This window comes from Macrobrachium nipponense, chromosome 20 (genome assembly GCF_015104395.2).
Source record: "Macrobrachium nipponense isolate FS-2020 chromosome 20, ASM1510439v2, whole genome shotgun sequence".
In the NCBI taxonomy this organism is placed as follows: Eukaryota; Metazoa; Arthropoda; class Malacostraca; order Decapoda; family Palaemonidae; genus Macrobrachium; species Macrobrachium nipponense.
The window spans coordinates 27,589,463-27,611,443 of NC_061089.1; the positions used below are offsets into that span (position 1 = coordinate 27,589,463).

General features: G+C 40.4%; 1 protein-coding gene across 1 annotated transcript in view; it reads left to right on the forward strand.

Annotated features, from left to right (window-relative positions):
• Window positions 1–21,981, forward strand: part of LOC135223980 (uncharacterized) — a 206,969-nt gene that overhangs the window by 139,169 nt on the left and 45,819 nt on the right. The window contains exons 11-18 of the mRNA XM_064262902.1: window positions 4,961–5,133; window positions 5,434–5,559; window positions 8,211–8,462; window positions 12,635–12,750; window positions 12,915–13,107; window positions 13,647–13,876; window positions 15,111–15,227; window positions 15,344–15,489. Of these exons, the coding sequence (XP_064118972.1) occupies window positions 4,961–5,133; window positions 5,434–5,559; window positions 8,211–8,462; window positions 12,635–12,750; window positions 12,915–13,107; window positions 13,647–13,876; window positions 15,111–15,227; window positions 15,344–15,489 (1,353 nt within the window). The remainder of the gene's footprint in view (window positions 1–4,960; window positions 5,134–5,433; window positions 5,560–8,210; window positions 8,463–12,634; window positions 12,751–12,914; window positions 13,108–13,646; window positions 13,877–15,110; window positions 15,228–15,343; window positions 15,490–21,981) is intronic.

Sequence of the window (21,981 nt, forward strand, 5' to 3'; positions counted from 1 at the left end):
GATCTTTGGTTAACAGCAGTGGCGAAGATTGCATCCTCGGAAGTGACAAGAAAAGTAGTGGATGAATCATTGTTCATTAGATTACTACAGTCAGGTTCCAAGGCGATTGCGTACCTGACAAACTTAAGTGCCAATGTTTGAGCAAATATCCTGCTAATGAGGAGAGATGCAGCGTTGGCTAGACTAAGCCGCACTGTGGATTTGGATTCCCTGTTAGCAATGAGAAATGGGGATATCTTGGAGTCGCAACTGCTGTTGCTAGAGGTTATACTGGAAGAGGCAATAGATAGAAGAAGGATGGACTAACGATAGGTTGGTGCAGCAGGCAGTTAGGAAAACGTCTAACAGTCAAGCTACTCTTTTGGAGAGGAGACAACAGCAAATATCTCGGAAGAAGACAGTGAGACATAACATCCCTAATAGAGCCACAAGACCCTCTTCCCCAAAGAGGCTAACTCATCGGCCCTTTCACAATAGAAACAACAGAGGGAGGGGGAGTAGGGGAAGAGGGAGAGGCTCAAGAAGATAGGATGGGCGCCTCTCATCACTCGGCCACACCAGTGGCGGGTTGCCTGGCAAATCACTGGAAGGTGTGGCAGGAACTAGGGGCAGAGCAGTGGGTGGTGGTTATTCTCAGGATCGGGTATTTGATCCCGTTCGAGGTAACCCCACCCCTGACAGATCAGCCATTACCCCACTTCGCTTATGCTCACGAATCTCAGAAGGCCATTACTCTGCAAGATGAAGTGAAGAAGATGATGGGAAAAGGAGCTGTGGAACAAGTATGCAGTCCGTTGAAAGGCTTCTACAGCAGGATTTTCCTGGTACCCAAAGCCAACGGGGAGTGGAGGACAGTAATAGACCTGTCAACATTGAATCTGTTTATAAGGAAAACCAGTTTCAAAATGGAAACTCCAAAAACGGTTCTACAAGCAGTCAGGATCAGGGACTTTATGCTGACAGTCGATCTGAAGGACGCATACTTTCAGATACCAGTCCATCAGTCTTCAAGGAAATTTCTCCGCTTCAGTCTTGCAGGGAAAGCTTTCGAATTCAAGGTCCTGTGCTTCGGATTGACAACGTCTCCTCAAGTTTTTACAAGAGTGTTCACTCTCGTGTCGACGTGGGCGCATGCTCAGGGGATCAGGCTAATAAGATATCTGGACGATTGGCTGGTGATACTCAGGGACAGGGCGACCCTCCTGCAGCTTTGTCACAGCCTAGGTATTGTGATAAATCAGGAGAAGTCGCAGTTGGATCCAAGTCAACGTTTTGAGTATCTGGGAATGGTTATAGACACAACAGAAGCCAAAGTATTCCCGACAGACCAGAGAATAGAGAAATGCAAACAAGTGGTGAATGCCTTTCTGGGAAAACAAACACAGCCAGAAGACAGTGGCAGGTGGTACTGGGAATCCTAACCTCCCTGGAGAAGCTAGTACCTCAAAGAAGGCTACACCTTCGGTCCCTACAATGGAGGATGAAGGAGTTTTGGTCACCAATAGTAGATCACCCGTATGAGCAAATTCCCTTGTCGGCAGAAGTGAGGAAAGATTTGCTGTGGTGGGTGAACGACGACAATCTGACAGTGGGTGTCCCCCTTCAACAATCCTCTCCGGACCTCTTGCTGTTCTCGGATGCGTCACTAGAAGGCTGGGGAGGCCATATGGAGGAGTTGATGGTGTCAGCAAAATGGAGTTGCAAGGACAGAGAACTCCATATAAACGTGCTGGAGTTAAAAGCAGCGTTTCTAGCTCTACAGGAATTCAGGGAGAGAGTAAAGGGACACTCAGTGGTATTGATGTCAGACAACACCACAGTAGTAGCTTATATAAACAAACAAGGAGGCCTAGTTTCTTGGCAGTTACATGTGATGACAGTTCAACTTCATCAGTGGCCTGTAGAGAACCTGGTAGACATCAGGGCCAGGTATATTCCGGGAAAAAGAAACATAGTGGCCGACAAGTTGAGCCGCAGGGATCAGATTCTGGGAACGGAGTGGTCCTTGCACCAACAGGTAGTGGACAGGATGCTCATGTTGTGGGAAGGACTAATCATAGACCTATTCGCAACCAGGTACAACAAAATGTTGGAAGTGTATTGTTCGGTAGTCCCAGACGCAGAGGCAGTAGCAGAAGATGCGCTACAACACCCTTGGGACAATCTGGACGTCAACGCATTTCCTCCATTTTGTCTAATCCGTCAGGTTCTGAACAGGGTAATGCGGTCTCAGAACCTCAAGATGACCCTGGTAGCTCCGTTATGGCCGAAGGCAGAGTGGTTTCCAGACCTACTGGAACTCCTAATAGATGTGCCGAGAGAGTTACCCCCAATGAGCAACCTACTGTGTCAGCCGTACATGGAGAGGTACCACCAGTCGGTGAAGTCCCTATCGCTTCACGGGTGGAGACTGTCAAGTATCTCCTGCGAGCGAGAGGGTTTTCGCAGAAAGCAGAAACTCAGATGGCAGGAAATATCATAAAATCATCTGTGACAGTATACCAAGGAAAGTGGTCAGCATACTGTGATTGGTGTCATAGAGGGAACTTGTCTCCACTCGGTACCACTATTCAGCAGTTAGCAGACTTTCTGATATATCTAAGAACAGAAAAGCATATGTCTGTATCTGCAGTGAAGGGGTACAGGGCTGCTGTAGCCTTAGTCTTACGAATGAAAGGGGTGGAGATTTCGTCTTCATGGGAGTTGGCCATGCTGATGAGTAGCTTTGAACAGTCATGTCCACCAAAGGAACTAAAAGCCCCAGATTGTGATCTGACCAGGGTACTGAGTAGTCTGACAAAACCCCCCTTCGAATCACTAAGGCAGTCCACGGATAGGAGCCTGACCCTGAAGACAGTCTTCTTACTGGCCCTGGCTTCAACCAAAAGGGTGGGGGAGCTACATGGCCTGTCATATCTCATAAAGCACTCGAGAGGTTGGAGGTCAATGGTATTTGAGTTTGTTCCAGAATTCGTGGCCAAGACCCAAAACCCAACAATAGTGGACGGCAGATTCGACTCCTTTGCCATACCTTCCTTGGCAGACTTTGTAGACAATGACAAAGATGAGATGCTTCTGTGCCCCGTCAGGGCACTAAGGGAGTACTTAAGAAGAACAAGGCACCTCAGGCCGGGGTGCCGGAGGTTGTTCGTAAGTACAGGACGGAACAAGAAGGAAGTGTTCAGGAATACAATATCGTTTTGGCTAAGGGAGACGATCAGAAATGCTTATATGACAGAAGACAGGGGGTCAGATAGCCAGGTGGGAGCTAGAGCTCATGACATCAGGGGCTTGAGTGCTTCTCTGGCATTTAAGAAGAACATGTCTGTGGAGAGAATTCTGAAAGCTGGTGTGTGGAAACGCCAAACAACTTTCACATCATTTTATTTGAAAGACGTTGCCCATAGATCCTTGGACACTTTTTCCTTGGGTCCAGTGGTGGCGGCCCAACAAGTGATATAGCTCATCCAGTACCCCTAGTGGGTCAGTTTGCGTCTAGTCTAAGATGAAGGTATGAAAGTAGAATGAATGGGATGACTGGTCTTTTTTCTTTACTACTTTCTTCCTACTCCTTTAACTACAGGCTATATGAAGGAGGGTACCGTCATATGCTGGAACGGACTAGATGCAGGTGAGGTGGTCAGCCATACTGTGAAGCTATCTTAGGTTATGATATACTTTTCAGTAGCAACACACCCCTCTAGATAATAGGGAAGAGAGGGGTGAGGGTGGATCCAGTTACAAGGGACAAGAGTAAACCATAGAATGGTATCTACACCCAGTGAGGGAAACCAATAGATTTGCTTATATCTTTGGTTCTAGGTTCATTGTCCATTCTCTTAGAATTTCCCTAATATATTCGGAAATGGATAAGGTGGCAAACTCCCAGTCAGTTGTAGAGACTTACCTCCCTCCAATAAGTAAGTCTATCCTAATGTTAAGACCGAAGGTTTGTTCCGTATATGAACAAATACCAAATTTGTAACTAATTTGTATTTTTCATAACTAAGAAACCTGAGGTCTTAACAGGTAAAGGCCCACCTCGAACCACCCCTCTAACAGTCTAAACTGGGTTAGAAATATAGCTGGTGGGTCACAGGTCGTCGTGGGCATTCTGGGTGTACATGCCCCATGACCTGGTATAGATGCCAATAGTCCCTGGATCTCACAAGTGTAATTTTAATTCTACCTTTTTCCAGCTTGGCGCTAGTAAATCCTAATGTTAAGACCTCAGGTTTGTTAGTTATGAAAATACAAATTAGTTACAAATTTGGTATTTCTTTCCCTCTAGAGTAAGTATTGTTAGTAAGCTTTTGCCTGTATTGGAAATCCTGAAACAGTAGAAGCAAATTTGTCATAATTGCAAACCATTGTTTTGAAAGGATCACTCTCCTCTTTCCATACAAGTATCAATTAGTTACAGAGTTAATACTCTTCAGGTACAGACCTATATTTAGAGCTGGCATCAGCTATTCAGTTTTTACTAGGGGTTGAATAGGTAGACAGCATACCAATTGTTTTTGTAGGCTTGTCCATGAAACTTCAGAAGAGTTTTCAAGGTTACAGTTTAACTCAAATACACCAAGAATGCTCTGGGTATTTAACTGGCTCTAATCCATATATTTTGGTAGATATACACAAACATACATTGTATATTACTGTGCCAGGTGATAGACATTTTCTTGTCAATGGATGGTTTTGTTTTAACTACTAGTCTATAATTGGAAAAATTTTTTTGTTAATGAATACGTATATGAAAATATACAGGTAGACGTGTAAAATGAGAAAAGAAAAGGAAAATTACATATACAAATAAATTTTGTATTTTATGATGTTATTTACTGTACTGCTCTCTCTCTCTCTCTCTCTCTCTCTCTCTCTCTCTCTCTCTCTCTCTCTCTCTACTGTTTAAATATATCATGTTTGCAATGGATAGTGTTGAAAATAATTTATTTTTTAGGTGTGGTTTATGTCCCAAGTGATGGCACTGTTCCAGTACGTTACCTAATCACTCTTTGTAAAGTGTCTGATGTTGGTGATCTCAAAGCAGAACTTTGCAAGTTGATAGGTCTAAATGCAGTGGATCATTTGGTTACAGCAGAGGTTTTTGATAATCATATAGCCCGTATAGTGGTAAGATAAAAGTTCTGTAATACTCAAGTTGAATGCAATACTGATGTGCACATTTCTCATTGAAGTTTATCGTTGTTGAATATATGGAGAACATTTCATAGTTGTTGGCAGTTATAAATGAGTTCTTATGTAAAATATATGGTCCAGTTGTAGGTTATGGTGAAATGAAATGAATAACTCATCAAATTATGCTGAAATTTGTCTCCTAAGAATTGTTTTAAAAAGTATCTTTTTGCTAACAAAGAAAATCTAATAATGTTTTATTCAGAATTTCAAGCTTAAAAATGTATTGCTTTACAGGAGGATACGTATATGACAAAATTCCTGAATTATAATCTTCGAAGTATATATGCATTTCATTTAGCAGCTCCACCACCTAGCATTGAAGAAGAAGGTCCTGCAAATTGTGAAGAAGCTGCAGAAAAGGTATGTCTGTTTTTACTAGTTTAGAAAACATCCCCCTTTTGTCTCGTCATTGAATGTATTGGGTATTATGGTCTGTATGAAAATAGTGAGATAAAGGAAAGGAGAAAAAAAGTGAAGAGGTGACCATTATGACCAAGCGTAAACTATTTTGGATATCTTGGGTGTTTCATATGAAGTATTAGAAGATGAATGAGAATATCTTGCACATTTGACTGTTGACTGTCAAGTCTCTCAGGAAAGTAGTGAGGGTCTAGGGAATCATTATATTGATTTGTTCATATATATTGAATATGCAGTGATGTGAGTATTATCGATGATGTATTCATGATACAGTGGTTGTTTATTATTCATGATAGATATACAGGCGGCCCTCGGTTAGCGGCAGGTGTTCCGTTCCTGGCCGCCAACGCCAAGTGATTTTCGACGCTAAGCAATTTTAAAGCCTACGGCCACCGCACACCTCCTTTCGAAGCTCTAGACCAGTCAAAGGCGCCGTAATCCCACAACGGCACAATAAGTAAAATTGTATTTATGCAGTATAGTACTATAGAATTTACTGTACAGTACATGTGGGTGTCTAGAGTATGTAAAGATATAATAAAGTTTATACAGTGTACAGGTAGCTGTAGTGTTCAGGTTACGATCATTAGTCTTACGATAGTCCGATTTTATGAGAGATCAAATTACAATGGCCTAACTTTATCCATCTTCTAGTTACATAAGTTCAATAACAGCAAAAGAGAATGATGAAAGTATGGTTTTAACGTTATACTTGTACAACCGAACTGGATAACATCCGTTTGGCTTGTATTTCAATCATCGTACTACAGTACAACATTACCGTAGTTGTTATAAATGGCGTTATGTATAGAATAGAACTGAGATATCTTAATGTAATAACTTTATTCGCTATACGTGTATATCAGAGATCAATATAGATTAAAGATCAATCGGGAAATGTACTGTTAAATTTAAACCTAGGTATAACTGAAGCTGAGAAAACTGTTCAAGCTGCTAATGACTATTATCGTACATCGGCAACAAGGATAAAACTGCAGTAAACGTATGCCATCAAACACAATTGTAGATAAAACTGGGATAAAATAATTTTAATCAAAACTACTGTGCTTGAAAGAACACTTTTTACTGTTGGTTTCACGCCGATATAAGATAAATAACGTAAAGTTCGTATTACGATGATATAAAGGATTATTGCGAACTAAATCACATAATTTTTTACGAAATAAACATGCCGCCAACGTAATCTGTTAACGAAAAAAAAGTAGTTCACATTCACAACGAGACATATTCAATAAATATTTCCACCAAAAAACATGCTGTATAAGGAAAAATAACTTTGTCTCATGTAAGTCAAGCATCTAGATATTCGTTTATGCTAACTAGAAGCAAGAGCATTCGCTCAGAATTGCGTTATGGTGAAACAAACTCGTATTCATCAGCTGATTTCAAACCACAACACTGGCCTCTCCACGGAATACTGGCTTAAATTTGCCGTAGTATTTTAAAATACAATAATATGAGAATACATACAATATTCTTGGATACAGTGAAATAATGTATAACTTTTTAAAGGATTTATGGAAAAGATGCATAATTAATAAAATAACACAATGCATTTTTCGGAACTGGTGGACAAGAACGAACATAAAAAAACATCCCCTGATAACATGGAGCGTAGTTACAAAGGCTGCCTTAATTTGTATCTTATTTCTGTGCAAAAATGAAAATACCTTTACGTAATATATTTTCATACACATTTTAAGCATAAAAGCATAAACATTTAAATAATCGACACATCGTTCGCTAAATTTGCACTCTTTTTAACTCTATAGTTTCGGAAGAGCGGCAGACGGTAGCATACAAGAACGAACTTGAAAAAACATCGTAGTCAATAACTTGTAGGGCAGTTTCAAAAGCTGCCTTTTTATCATATTTCTGCACAGAAATAAAAATACCCTATTCGTAATACATTTTCATACACATTTTAAACATAAAAGCATAAACATTTATAAAATAGACACATCGATCGCTAATTTGCACTTTTTTAAAATCAATATTTTCGGAAGAGCAGCAGGCGGCGGCTCACAAGAAAGAACATGAAAAAACATCGTATTTGATAACGTGAAGAGCAGTTTCAAAAGCTGCCTTTGTATCATATTTCTGTACAGAAATAAAAATACCTATCACGTAATACATTTTCATACACATTTTAAACAAAAGCATGAACATTTATAAATCGACACATCCATAGCTAAATTTGCACTTATTTAACTATATTTTCGGCATAGAACAGCGTCAGAGGCATATATTTTACCCTAATACCTATGTAATAACTCTCCATAAAATTTGTTAATATGATTTGCATAACCTTTATGGTCTGAACAGCATTTCTACAAATGTATGAACTCGTTAGACAACGGCGCTAGCGGCGCTGTTAACTGAAAATTGTGCCGTAAAGATACCTTTAAAATGCCTTTTTTTTTTTAATGAATATTTTTGACGACCGCCGTAAAACCGATTCGCCGTTGAGTGATTGCGCCGTTAACCGCGGGCCGCCTATACTGTAGTTATAGGATGCCAATATAATAAAACCTTTTGACTCATTGCTAATTTTATTTTTTAAATTACAGGCATTGGGTGAAACCTTAGAGACTGCAGATGTTGCGCATAGCAGTACCAGTTTTACTAATGTTTTTGGAGGTAGCAGCAGTAGCAGCAGCAGCAGTGGTAGTTGCAGTGGCAGCGGAGGAGGAAATGTTGGAGCTGGCAGTGGTGGGGGCCAATGGCGACCGTGTAATATATGCTTAGAAGAGATGTGTCAAACAGAATTGAGAACGCATCATTCATGTGAAGATTGTCTTCTATGTGATGGTTGTATTGAGGCTAGTATTATTATTATTATTATTATTATTATTATTATTATTATTATTATTATTATTATTATTTGTTATTTTGGAAGAAGACCCTCTTTGAGGCAAACTTCATGGAAAAGAATGGCAATGGCATACAGAGCCATTCTTTTCAACAATATTAATGCGGATAGGTGTTGTCTTATGACAGGTTCAACTTACTACATGACAATCTGTGTATACGATGTTAGAAAAATAGAAAGAAAGTGAAGAAAATACAAAATTCCACAAAACATCATGCATCAGGCTGTGCTTATGATTAGCAGTCCCAGCGATGTGTGCAAAACCAACCACACACTCAAACATGTATATCCAACATGGCATGTGATAATTTAAGAAAGTATAGCTAGGTTGAAAGGATTGTCTATCAGTTTGTTATTCTTTCTAAAATGTTTATGCCAAAGTTCTCCGACACACTGACGTTTGATTTGAACACTAGCTGCAGTCTGTAGCAGTGTACGTTCAAACAAGTTTGATAGTTTGCAACCTGCCTAACATGCAGGGGCATGCATACATCTGCATTCATTTCTCTCTCTCTCTCTCTCTCTCTCTCTCTCTCTCTCTCTCTCTCTCTCTCTCTCTCTCTCTCTCTCTCTCTCTCTCTCTCTCCCAATTGTTAGTCCACCGTGAGAACATATTCAAAAATATGAAAAGCGGAAATGAAACAGATGTGGTTTATCCAGACTTTGCAAAAGCTTTTGACAAGGTAGACCATAATATATTAGTGAAGAAAATTAGAAAACACAATATTGTGGATAAAGTAGGAAGATGGTTAAAAGAATTTTTACACAACAGGGAACAGATAGTTATTGCAAACGATGAGAAATCGGATGAAGCCAAGGTAATATCCGGTGTGCCACAAGGTACGGTGTTAGCTGCAATACTGTTTGTTATTATGATTGAAGACATAGACAGTAATGTTAAGGATTCGATAGCGAGTAGTTTCGCTGATGACATAAGAATAAGTAGAGAAATTACTTGTGATGAAGATAGGAACGCTCTACAAAGAGACCTTAACAAAGTATATGATTGGGCAGAGGTAAATAGGATGGTATTTAACTCTGATAAATTTGAATCAATAAATTATGGAGACAGAGAAGGAAAGCTATATGCATATAGGGGACCTAATAATGAGACAATCACAAATAAGGAAGCAGTTAAAGACCTTGGTGTGATGATGAATAGGAACATTTTATGCAATGATCAAATAGCAATTCTGTTGGCAAAATGTAAAGCAAAAATGGGAATGTTGTTATGGCACTTCAAAACAAGAAAAGCTGAACACATGATTATGCTTTATAAAACATATGTTCATAGTCCACTTGAATATTGCAATATGATGTGGTACCCACACTATCAAAAGGATATTGCACAAATAGAGAGTATACAAAGGTCCTTTACAGCTAGAATAGAAGAAGTTAAGGACCTTGACTACTGGGAAAGACTACAATCCTTAAAATTATATAGTCTAGAAAGGAGAAGAGAACGCTACATGATAATTCAGGCATGGAAACAGATAGAAGGAATAGCAGAAAACATCATGGAACTAAAAATATCAGAAAGAGCAAGCAGAGGTAGATTAATAGTGCCCAAAACTATACCAGGAAAAATAAGGAAAGCACACAGGACATTAATCCACTACGCACCAGCATCGATAATGCAGCGTCTATTCAATGCGTTGCCAGCTCATCTGAGGAATATATCAGGAGTGAGCGTAGATGTGTTTAAGAATAAGCTCGACAAATATCTAAACTGCATCCCAGACCATCCAAGATTGGAAGATGCAAAATATACCGGAAGATGTACTAGCAACTCTCTGGTAAAGACATTAGAGGAATGCCTCGCAATTTTTGGAGGGACCTGGGGCAACCCGAACAAATTGTAAGGTCTGTAAGGTAAGGTCTCTCTCTCTCTCTCTCTCTCTCTCTCTCTCTCTCTCTCTCTCTCTCTCTCTCTCTCTCTCTCTCTCTCTCTCTCTCTGAACACTGTTTTGTGCTAGTATCAGTCCCAAGAACAATAGATGTCATTTGCACTTCATTTACTGATTAAAAAGTTTTCATTAAATTGTAGTATGTGAACCAGAAGTGCACTGTCATCATGAACAATGCAGCCGGCTAATAAGGCAAGAAACACTGTCAACTTTGAATTAAAACTGAATGTGTTAAATCAGTATGAAGGAGGATAAATGTGTTTAATCACCATGAAGGAGGACAAAAAGTAAGAGCAGCAGCATGTAACATAGAACTTCCACATCCAATAGTGTCAACAATTCTTAAAGGATAGAAAATACAAATGTAAAGCTGTTAAAAGGTTTTGCTTCAATGAACTTTACTGTAATTACAAAGTAAAGGCAAGGGCTAATCCATGAAATGTAATGGGTATTTGGTGTGGATAGAAAACCAGATTGAAAAACGAACACCATTAAGTCTTATTATCATCTAGGCAAAGGCTAGAAGTCTGTTTCAGGTTCATGAGTTTGAAGGTGATGATTATCTACAAGAATTCATTACAAGTATGGTATGGTTCAAAAGATTCATAATAAGATTGTTTGCAATAATCTTCAGGTAACAGAAGAGAAAGTGAGTGCAGATAAAGAACCAGCAAGAATGAATGTCAATAATTTTGATGAATTCATAAATGAAAAATGATGGAAGATTATAACATTTACCCTGAGTTGAAAACCATTCTTAAAGTAAGCTTGATAAAACCCTGGAGTAATTTAATTTTGAAAACTTGAATATCACCAAAAGCATGTTCTCTACACTTGATATGTAAACATTACAAAAATGTTTTGTAACATCATGATGAAATGGAAATTGGTAGTGGTAAAGTGCTTTCTAGTGTTTTACTGAATTACTGTTGTGTAATATTCACCAGAGTCAACTGAAATAAGGTTAAACTAATTTCATTTTAGGTGCAATTACATCGGGCTTTCTGTCGAAGCACATGAAACGTGGATGTAAATGTAGGGCAAGGTAAAAAAACACGGAGATGAATAGTGAAATAAATTGGTGAAATAAAGTATATCAACAGTGATAAAATATTCTTCTGTGTACTGTAAATTTATAAGTATGATACTCTGTTAAAATTTAATAAAATAACAAAAAGCTAAATGGTTGGTCTATGCGCAGGGCGTCATAATTGACAAAATTCCACATGTAGTTGTAAACATAATAAGTTACATACTCATGGTTTCTGTGATATTGCAGGGCAAAATAAGAAATAGATGATCACATTAAAACAATATGAGTAACACCTTTTTAATGAATTTCTTGAAAACAAATTATTAAGAGCCTAGTCTACAGGATAATATAACTCAATGCTTGGTAATATAATTAATGGTAAGGAAACACAACAATGTTAAAAGGCAGATTTACTTAATTCTAAGTAAATAAATGAATATACTGTAATGCATTATTGTAAAGACTGATGAGAAACTTACTGTATAAAAATATATGCAAAGCCATGGTAACCCATGTATACCTGTATACTGAGTTGCAAAGCAATTTATGTTAAATTTCTGCTTCTGAAGTGCGTGCAAGATCTGTTATGATGTACACCCAAAGGATTTGTTTCTTGACACTTTTGCAAGGTAGTCTTACAGTGGCTTTTCTCTGATGCAGAATTATGTTGTCTCAAAAGTTTTAAATGCAGATGGTTTTGTAGGAAGTCTAATAGGGAATAACTTTCTTTATATCAAGAATCCCAGTAGGTGTGTACTATAACAACTATGCAATCGTCAGACTGCTATAAAAGTATCAAAATATCTACACAATTTTTGTTTTGTAATCTTACTTCTATTGGTAGTTTAAGTGTTCAAGAAACCTGCTACAGTGGACCCCCAGTATTTGCAGGGGATGTGTACCAGATCCCCCCCCTCCCAAATAGCTAAAATCTGTGAATACTTAAAACCCCTCTAAACATTTAGAACTGTCTATTAAGAAATACATTATTTGGTGAATATTTCTTAGTGAAAAATAACAAGAATAGGCAAGTTTTCTGCCAATAGTGGGTAGAAATGTTCCATAGAGAAACCCGCGAAAAGATGAGTCTGTGAATGTTAACACGATTTTGGGGGGCGGTTTCACTGTGTAATTTAATTGGAAATATGCTTTTTTGGTAACTTTTCTTATTATCTTTGACAGATGTCTTGTAAACATCATGGAGGAGAGAGTTTACCTTGCCCTGTTTGTCAAACTGCGCTTTCACCTGCAGATCTTATACCTGTTGAAAAAAGAAAAACTGAAAAACCAAAAGCTAGGTAATATTTTACTCTTATTTATGAGGAAAAAAATAAATACCTTCACATCCTCTTTCAAAAGGTAATGTTCTGTTTAAAAGGGTCCAGATTTTTCATGGATCTTGTGATAACTATTTTTGTCATTTCCTCTGTTTTAGTGTTTAAACATTTTTTTTTATTTATAGGATGTTACGAGTTCCACTTGTTTTCCGCGTGGATCAAGAAAGTGATAACAATAACAAAAGATGTATGCAGTTGGTAGGTCATCCAGGCTTACTTGCTCTGCCATCAAGGTTGACTCCCTCAACATTAATGCGAACCTTAGCTTCTAGGATACCAGCAGGAACAAGTTATTCTCTTCTTTTAGTGGATGGAAGGGTAAGTTCAATGTTTTAATTGCTGCAGCATGTGGTACATAGGTAACTTATCCTTAGGCTTAGGCCTGACACAGCCATATTCAACTGACTGTTTTACCCTTTTCTGGTATTAAAACAATGCTTTATGGTGGATGAGGGGGGAATTATTCATGCTAACATGCATGTCATTCCATGAGAAAACACAATCCATCACTATTCCAGAGTTTACTATTTCTTTTAGTATTATTTTCTTGATATACAACTGTTGAGTGCTTGCAAAAACTGAAATTCTAACCCACTACCTGGCCCAAGTTTAGTATATATAGTGCCATGATTTTCTGCCATTTTTTATTCAGTGGTGTTTGGGTTAATAAGTATTGTATTTCTTCTTTGCCCAATTTAGTTTTGTCCTTTGACAGGTTTTTCATATTTTTTCTTTCATATTTTTCACTTATCCTGATATTTCCTCAACATGACATTTTTTTTAATTATAGTGTTGCTCATGAAATATAAACTAATTTAAAATATTATTTTAAATTCCTTTTGTAAATTTCGTTTCAGGGTTACAATTGTTCTCGATGCTTATTTTCCTCCCATTGCCGAGGTTGTGAAGCTGTTACAGGACCAGAAGTCATATTACAAGCTGGTGATACTTTGTGCGTTCGATTTACAAGTCTAACATCAGAACAACAGTATCAACTAGCTGCCACCAATGATGATCCCTCTCTTAATAACATGCGTCAGAATGATCCTCTTACTTTATACGATTGTCTTAAGGCTTTTACTCAAAGGTAAGTGGAATCATTGTAATCCTTATTTATGGATTAGTAAGGAAGGTGGCAACAAGGTGTGATAGTGAGATTATAGAAGTAAATGTTTGCTCTATACCTACTGCATGTCGAGTGTGGGTTGGTTGCTATGGAAGCCAAAAACCTTGAGCAGGGGAATCCTCGAATGCCCGGGCACATATGCTGACGAGCCTTCGAAGATCCAGGGGAATCCATAACTAAAGCCACGGAAACACACACACACACACACACACACACACACACACACACACACACACACACACACACACACACACACACACACACAGAAATGAAGGGCAAAAAAAGGGCACCGGCTTGGGGGGATAAAGCGAAGGCGTCCATTTCTCCAAGGCAGTCGGGAAAAGACTGACGAGTCATGGCTTTCATGTGTGGCTGGACGATCAGGGTTGCCAGAAGTCACAGAGTCCTTGCTTTTCAATCTTAGATTGATCCGACTGGCTACCCGCTTGCGCAGGAAAGAAACCTATTGTTAAGACCTCAGGTTTGTTAACTATGAAAAATACAAATTGGTTTAAAATTAGTCATTTTTGGGAGGTCTTTTCTGATATGACATTTTTTTAAGTGTAATGTATTAAGCCAACTTTTAAATGCAGTAACTTTAATTTAAAAATTAGCATAGTACTTAGGGAGCATGGTCAGGGTCATATTTAATGTTCAAACTCTATTTAATGTTCAAATGCAGCTTAGGTTTCATGTACTTCATCATAAGCACTGTCAGACCTTGGTGTATATCAACAAGCTCTTATATTTGACAAGTTGAGCAAGACTTGATGGGAGTTCAGGCAGAAAAGCACAAGGCAGAGGACTGTGTAGAAAATTAATTTAATATCTAACATTGAACCCCATATAGGGAAAAGCTGACATAACAGTTATGGATGATGATGATGATGATGATGATGATGATGATTGGAATAGTGTTTGGATTTCATCCAAGATAGAAAAAAATGTGATATTTCAGGTCAGGTGAAGGATTCTTATACCTGCCAAGACAGACTAAATGGTTGTTCTGGCTATGATATACTACTGTTAGTAACCATTAAATAATTATATGTTGAGAAGTGGTATCCTACTTTTGGTTTGAACTTATATTTTAATTTTTCTGTGAAACAGTTGTGTGTAATGAACATTTCAAGTAAATTTTGATTAATAGATTTTATTATCTAGAAGGCAGTCTGATGAGGCATTATGTTTTCAGTGAAACTCTAGGAGAGACAGATCTGTGGTTTTGTCCAAAGTGTGAGCGTAAGCAACGTGCAACCAAAACTATATCTGTGTGGCGTTATCCTCCCTACCTCATAATTCACCTTGAAAGGTTGGTATAATGTAGGCATACTATTATGTATTTGAATTTTTTTAAGACAAACTGTGATATATAGTCTTCATCTTGTATTTTGCCATGTTTGCATATTTTTTATTCTATCTTTTTAGGTTTTTGTTTCATGGAACAACAAGTACCAAGTTGGATGACAAGGTGATATATCCCTTAGATGGCCTCAATGTCTCAGATTATGTTGTTGGTGACACAAGCACTAGTCACTTGTACAACCTTTATGCCTGTGTGTGCCACATGGGAGGTGAGGAATCATCTTTTGTTTCATTTTTATTTATTATATTTTAGGATTTAATTTGTTTGTTCATATACAAACAAACCTTCGGTCTTAACATTAGTATTTACTATCGCCAAGCTGGAAACCGGTAGAATTAAAATTAAACTTGTGCAATCCAGGGACTATTAGCATCTATACCAGGTCATGGGGCATGTATTACCCAGAATGCCCTTGGCGTCCTGTGACCCACCAGTTCTCTTTCTACTGCCTTTAAGATAGGATGTGTTTACTGTCTTATCTGTTTTAAGGATGTTTACTGTCTTATCTGTTTTAAAGCCAGTTTTAGTTTGCCCGTTTTTATCCATTTCATTCTATTGGTTTCCCTCACTGGGTGCTGGTACCATGCCATGGTTTATAAACAATGGGAAAATAGAGAACCTTCCATTCTCATAAACCACTCTTGTCCCTTGTATCTGGATCCACCATCACCCCCTCTCCCTCTCTTCCCTATTACCGAGAGGGGTGTTTTGCTACTGAAAAGTATTACTATACTCTAAAATAACTTTACAGCATGGCTGACCACCTCACCTGCATCTAGTCCATTCCAGCTTATGATGGTAGTCTCTTTCATACTGCCCGTAGGTAAAGGAGTAGAAAGAAAGTAGTAAAGAAAAAAGACCAGTCATCCCATTCATTCTACTTTCATACCTTCATCTTAGATTAGACATAAACTGACCCGCCAGGGTCAGTTTATGTCTAATCTTGCTGGGTCAATGGTATTCGAGTTTTTTCCAGAATTCGTGGCCAAAACTTAAAACCCATCGATAGTGGATGGTAGATTCGACTCCTTTTCCATACCTTCTCTGGCAGATTTTGTAGACAATGACAAAGAAGAGATGCTTCTGTGTCACATCAGGGAAATAAGAGAGTACTTAAGAAGGACAAGGCACCTCAGGCCTGGGTGCTGGAGGTTGTTCGTAAATACGGGACGGAACAAAAAGAAAGTGTCCAGGAATACAATATTGTTTTGGCTAAGAGAAACGTCAGGAATGCCTACATGACAGAAGACCAGGTCAGATAGCCAGGAGAGGGCTAGAGCTCATGACATCAGAGGCTTGAGTGTTGCTTTGGCATTGAAGAAGAATATGTCTGTGGAGAGAATTCTGAAAGCTGGTGTTTGGAAACGCCACACAACTTTCACTTCCTTTTATTTAAAGGACATTGCCCATAGATCCTTGGACACTTTTTTTTTTTTTTTTTCCTTGGGTCCAGTGCTGGCGACCCAGCAAGTGGCATAGCTCATCCAGTACCCCTGGCGGGTCAGTTTGTATCTAGTCTAAGATGAAGGGATGAAAGTAGAATGAATGGGATGACTGGTCTTTTTTCTTTACTACTTTCTTTCTACTCCTTTACCTACGGGCAGTATGAAGCATAGTACCATCATAAGCTGGAGCGGACTAGATGCAGGTGAGGTGGTCAGCCATACTGTAAAGTTATTTTAGAGTATAGTATACTTTTCAGTAGCAACGCACCCGTCTCGGTAATAGGGAAGAGAGTGGTGATGGTAGATCCAGATACAAGGGACAAGAGTGGTTTATGAGAATGGAAGGTTCTCTATTTGCCCATAGTTTATAAACCATGGCATGGTACCACCACCCAGTGAGGGAAACCAATAGATTCTCTTATATCTTTAGTTAAAGGGTTTATAGTCCATTCTCTTGGAATGCTCCTGATATTTGGATGTGGATGTAGGCGGCAAACTCCCAGTCAGTTATAGAGACTTACCTCCTCCAATAAGTAAGTCTATCCTAATGTTAAGACCGAAGGTTTGTTTCGTATATGAACAAGTGACAAATTTGTAACTAATTTATATTTTTCATAACTAACAAACCTGAGGTCTTAACAGTTACAGGCCCACCTCGAACCACCCCTCTAGTAGTCTAAACTGGGTTAGAAGTATAACTGGTGGGTCACAGGACGCCAAGGGCATTCTGGGTAATACATACCCCATGACCTGGTATAGATGCCAATAGTCCCAGGATCGCACAAGTTTAATTTTAATTCTACTGTTTTCCAGCTTGGCGCTAGTAAATCCTAATGTTGAGACCTCAGGTTTGTTATTTATGGAAAATACAAATTAGTTACAAATTCGTCATGTTCCTAGGCAAGGTATAAATCCTCCTTTTGCTATTATAGAAAGAAAAAAATAAGCCGAGTAATCTATTCTAAACTGATATGTATGTAGCATATTTGTAGCTTTAAGTAGTTAAGATACGGATATCCCTTTACCCATTCACAAACTTAAAAGACCCTGATAGAAGTCCTGTTGTTTCTGCCTCAGTCAAATGACTTTCTCCAGAAGGTGGCACATTATTCATTTGTGTGACTTCTTGGCAAGTCAATTGTGCTGCTGTGGTATCCAGAATTGACAGTGATTTTTACAATAGTGTGCTATTCATCGGAGTGATGCTGGGGCGTCAGCCCCGTTGTTGACGTCACGGGGCCCATCTTTGTTTATTCCTCCGCCAGTGGCGTCTCTTTCCCCCTCACACAGAGGGGAAGCCGTGACATCGTCACCGCTTGTGATGTCACTCTCCTCGATGACGTATCTCCCAGTTGCCTCCTCCAATCTGCCTCACTTAGCCGTGATGTCATCACTGCTGCCCAGTTCGCAACATCTCCCTTCCTTGTCTTCAGAGCCTTCTCTGGCACATCAGTCCGAGGTCATATGCCAGGCAGTGCTTCAGAGGCTGGACTCTGTATTGGATGTGAAGTTGGCGGCCTTATCGGTTGAGAGGGCTGGTAGGAAACCCGTTGCTTCGTCCCCACCTTCCGAGAAGAGTGCGCATAAGAAGCTAGTGCTGTCTTCCTCTCCCTCCTCCCCCTCTACGCCTTGTTGGCGTATTAAGCATTGGAAGGCTAAGGACATTGCCCTTCCTTCGCCGCTGAGGGAGGAACAGCACGGACGTGTTCCCGAGAGTGCTGTGGTTTCGGGCAGTGTTAGTGATTTGTGTTCTGCAGGGGTTGCTTCGCCGCCGAATCTCATACGTGCAACTCCTCCCCCCCCCTTACGTCCTTGCACATTGCGAGCGTGTTGCAACCTCCCCTGTTCGTGCACAGGATGGTAGTGCTCCTTCTTCTCCAAGACCTATTTGTCACCTCAACCCCTTCTTTACCGGGTGGGTGAGCAGAATGTAAACATTGCGTTCGCTGCCGAACTGAATCTCTCGGTAGTGACCAGTTTGGAGGGGTGCCGATCGTAAAAATATTTGCCAAAAATACACTAATCAAGACAGGCTAATGAAATTATCAGGTATTTTCATACAATCAACTTACCTGTCAGATATATACATAGCTAAGACTCCGTCGTCCCAGCTATGTATATATCTGCCAGGTAAGTATGTATGAAACTTTATTGTATTATAACAATATCATTATTAGCACTATAATAACACATATTCTCTGTTAGTTTTATCATCCTACAGGGAAAATAAATGATTTTATGAAAAAAAATGTGAAACTCAGTGTCCCTTGTACAAGGGACACTGGTGGTCGGTGAGAAAACTACAGTCTTGAATAGAAATTCGGTCTTACAGAATGTTGGTATATCCACCTGGAACATGCACATAAAGTATTATCAAAATAGAACAGTAAATAAGCACGTAATAACAAAAAAAAGAGCAAAAACTAAAGCGAAAGCCCCGCCAATAAATATGGAAATCGCAAATTTTATAGTATATCTTTCAAAAATTGGTCGATGTCATTTTCTACGTTTTCTAAGGTTAGTTTCATCGCAGAAAACAACTTTAGGGGCATCAGGGGTATCTAAACTAATTTTTCAAGTTTCTTGTCCTCAGAAAAAATAGTTTTTTTGCTTTTTCTCTGGTTTGGTTTTCTATATATAAAGTTACTATAAGGCTTTATTTTTACCTTCATTTATCTGGTGTTCATATCTTTTATTTGTAAAATGTAATAAGTGAATAAATAAATATATACAGTAAATGATGATGCAACTGGTTTTATACTTGGGTAGAAGTTATTACATGTTTACGCTTGTCTGGTTTTGTGATTTTTTGTTGAGACGCAGTTCATCTGTCACCTACACACTACTATAAGCAGTAATAATATTTTTTGGGGTTCATCATACGTCTGGCATCGTGTCATACTGTTTATTTTGCTCCAAACTCTTCAAACCGAAATTACAGAATGATTGGAAGTCCCTATCTGAAAAGAGGAGTTTTGGTGGTACTATGCGTACCACCTTTATGCACCCGGGGCGGTGTAGTAGACTTGAATGGTGGTACCCACCTACCTCCAAACAAACTTTCAGTAATGAAGAGGTTAAAGATCTGAAGGCGCCTGTCAAGAGATCGAAGGTAGTGAGCTCGGAGGTGGTGCAGCCGGAGTGTTTGCCTGCCTCTCTAACTGGTGCTTCCAAGATTTCCACTATAAGGGATTCTCCGTCAATCTCGAGTGCTCGAGTTTCCCCCCATCTCACGTACGTACGGCCGCCACGCCCGTGTCTGTTCATGGACGTCTGGAGTAAGTGAGGTAAGTGATGTGCCTAGCGTTACAGTGGGTCCGTCTCGGAGGCTGACGCCTGGACCCAGGCCAGATAGGTTAGTAGGGGTTTCAGAATGTTTGGTTACTAACCCTTCTGTGAATTTTGGTGAAGAAGGCGCATTAGAAGGGCCTACACATCCTTCTCGTCGTCGGTCGCCGGTGCCAGAGCAGGAGGAGGAGGGGACACGCAGGAGTTTCTGTCTTCCTTTTCGGAAGTTGTTGATCTCATTTGTGGGTTCAACAATTTGGAAAGTAGGACTCAGGCTCGGTCGTCTTACACACCTTGCTTGGAAGCCTTGGTGGGAGCTACTTAGGACCCCAAATCATCTCTTCAGCTGCCGTTGTTCGGGCGTGTTCAGTTGGTCTTGCAGAAGGTTAACACCTCCGTTTCTGACCGGGACGGTTCACTTCGCTCTAGAGGCTCTACCAAACTACTACCCCCACTTCTCACAAGACATAAGAAGTACTATGCTATGAGCTCTGCGTTTTTGTTGTCACGCCACCTTAACCCAGATTTCATTCGCCTGAAGCCGGGTTTGACTTTGGAACAGGTGAGGTCAGTCTCCGCAAGACGCCTTAGCTTTGGAATCTACGGCGGCCTCCATGTTGCAGACGGTTTCTTGGCTGGACCTCTGGTCTGTGGTGATTGCCAAGATGGCTTCTGACAGGTACCCTGAAGGGTTAGTGAGTGCCGCCTCGCTTGCCAGTCTTTTGCAGTCTGGGGGCAAGGTGTTTTCTTATTTGGCTCACCTCAGTGCCAATTTATGGGCTAATCTTCTGGTTAGGAGGGACGCGGCTTTGTCTAGAATGGAGAGGTCGCTCGACACCGAGTCTTTGCTGGCCTTGAGAAACGGTGATCTGTTGGAGTCGCAATTCTTGTTTCCACGGACAGAACTCGAAAATGCGATAGACCGACGCCAGGCTGACACCAAGGACTGACTGGTGCACCAAGCCATGTCTAAATCAGAGTCCCACCCTCGGAGATGTCCAGCCCCTCCTCCTCCCCTTGTCCAGCAACAGTCGAGGAGATTGTCGCCTGGTAGGCCATCGAGGACCTTGAGTTTGGCAGGGCCTTCCTGTTCGACACAGCCCAAGTCTCAGGATCAATGCCCCTTTCGCTTTCGTTCCTTTAAACCAAGAAGAGGCCCCAGGGCAGAGGTCAAGGGAGCCGTCGGTAGGTTGGGCGCCTCTCCCTCTCCTGCACCACGGGTGGGGGGTTGCCTGGCTGGCCATTAGGCCAAGTGGCAGAGTTACGGGGCGGAGAAGTGGGTGGTAGATGTCCTTCGGGTGGGATACCTGTTGCCATTCGACTTCTCTCCTCCTCTGTCGGACAAGCCGCAGTTCAGGAAGACGTATCCCCCAGATTCTCGGGAGGAAGTGCAGAAAATGCTGGACAAAGATGCAAAAGCGGAAGTAGTGCATCCGTCCCCAGGGTTTTACAGTCACATCTTCTTGGTGCCCAAGGTGTCTGGAGGATGGAGGCCTGTGATCGACTTATCCACCTCGAATCGCTTCATCAGGAAGACATGGTTCAAGATGGAGACCCCACGCTCGGTGTTGGCAGCCGTGAGGGAAGGCGACTTCATGCTTTCGATAGACTTGAAGGACGCATACTTCCAAATCCCTGTTCATTCCACGTCCAGGAAGTTCCTTCGCTTCTCTCTTGCAGACAAGATCTTCGAGTACAAAGTCTTGTGCTTCGGGTTGACCACAGCCCCTCAAGTGTTCACAAGGGTCTTCTCTCTCATGTCAAGTTGGGCCCATGCTCAGGAGATCCGTTTGCTGAGGTACCTTGATGATTGGTTGGTCTTGGCAGTTTCCAGGGAAAAGCTGCTGCAAGACAGGGATTGTCTTTTTCGGTTCTGTCTGGACCTGGGCATATTAGTCAACCAGGAAAAGTCGAACCTCGTACCCACTCAAAGGATTCTCTACCTGGGCATGGTCATCGATACAACA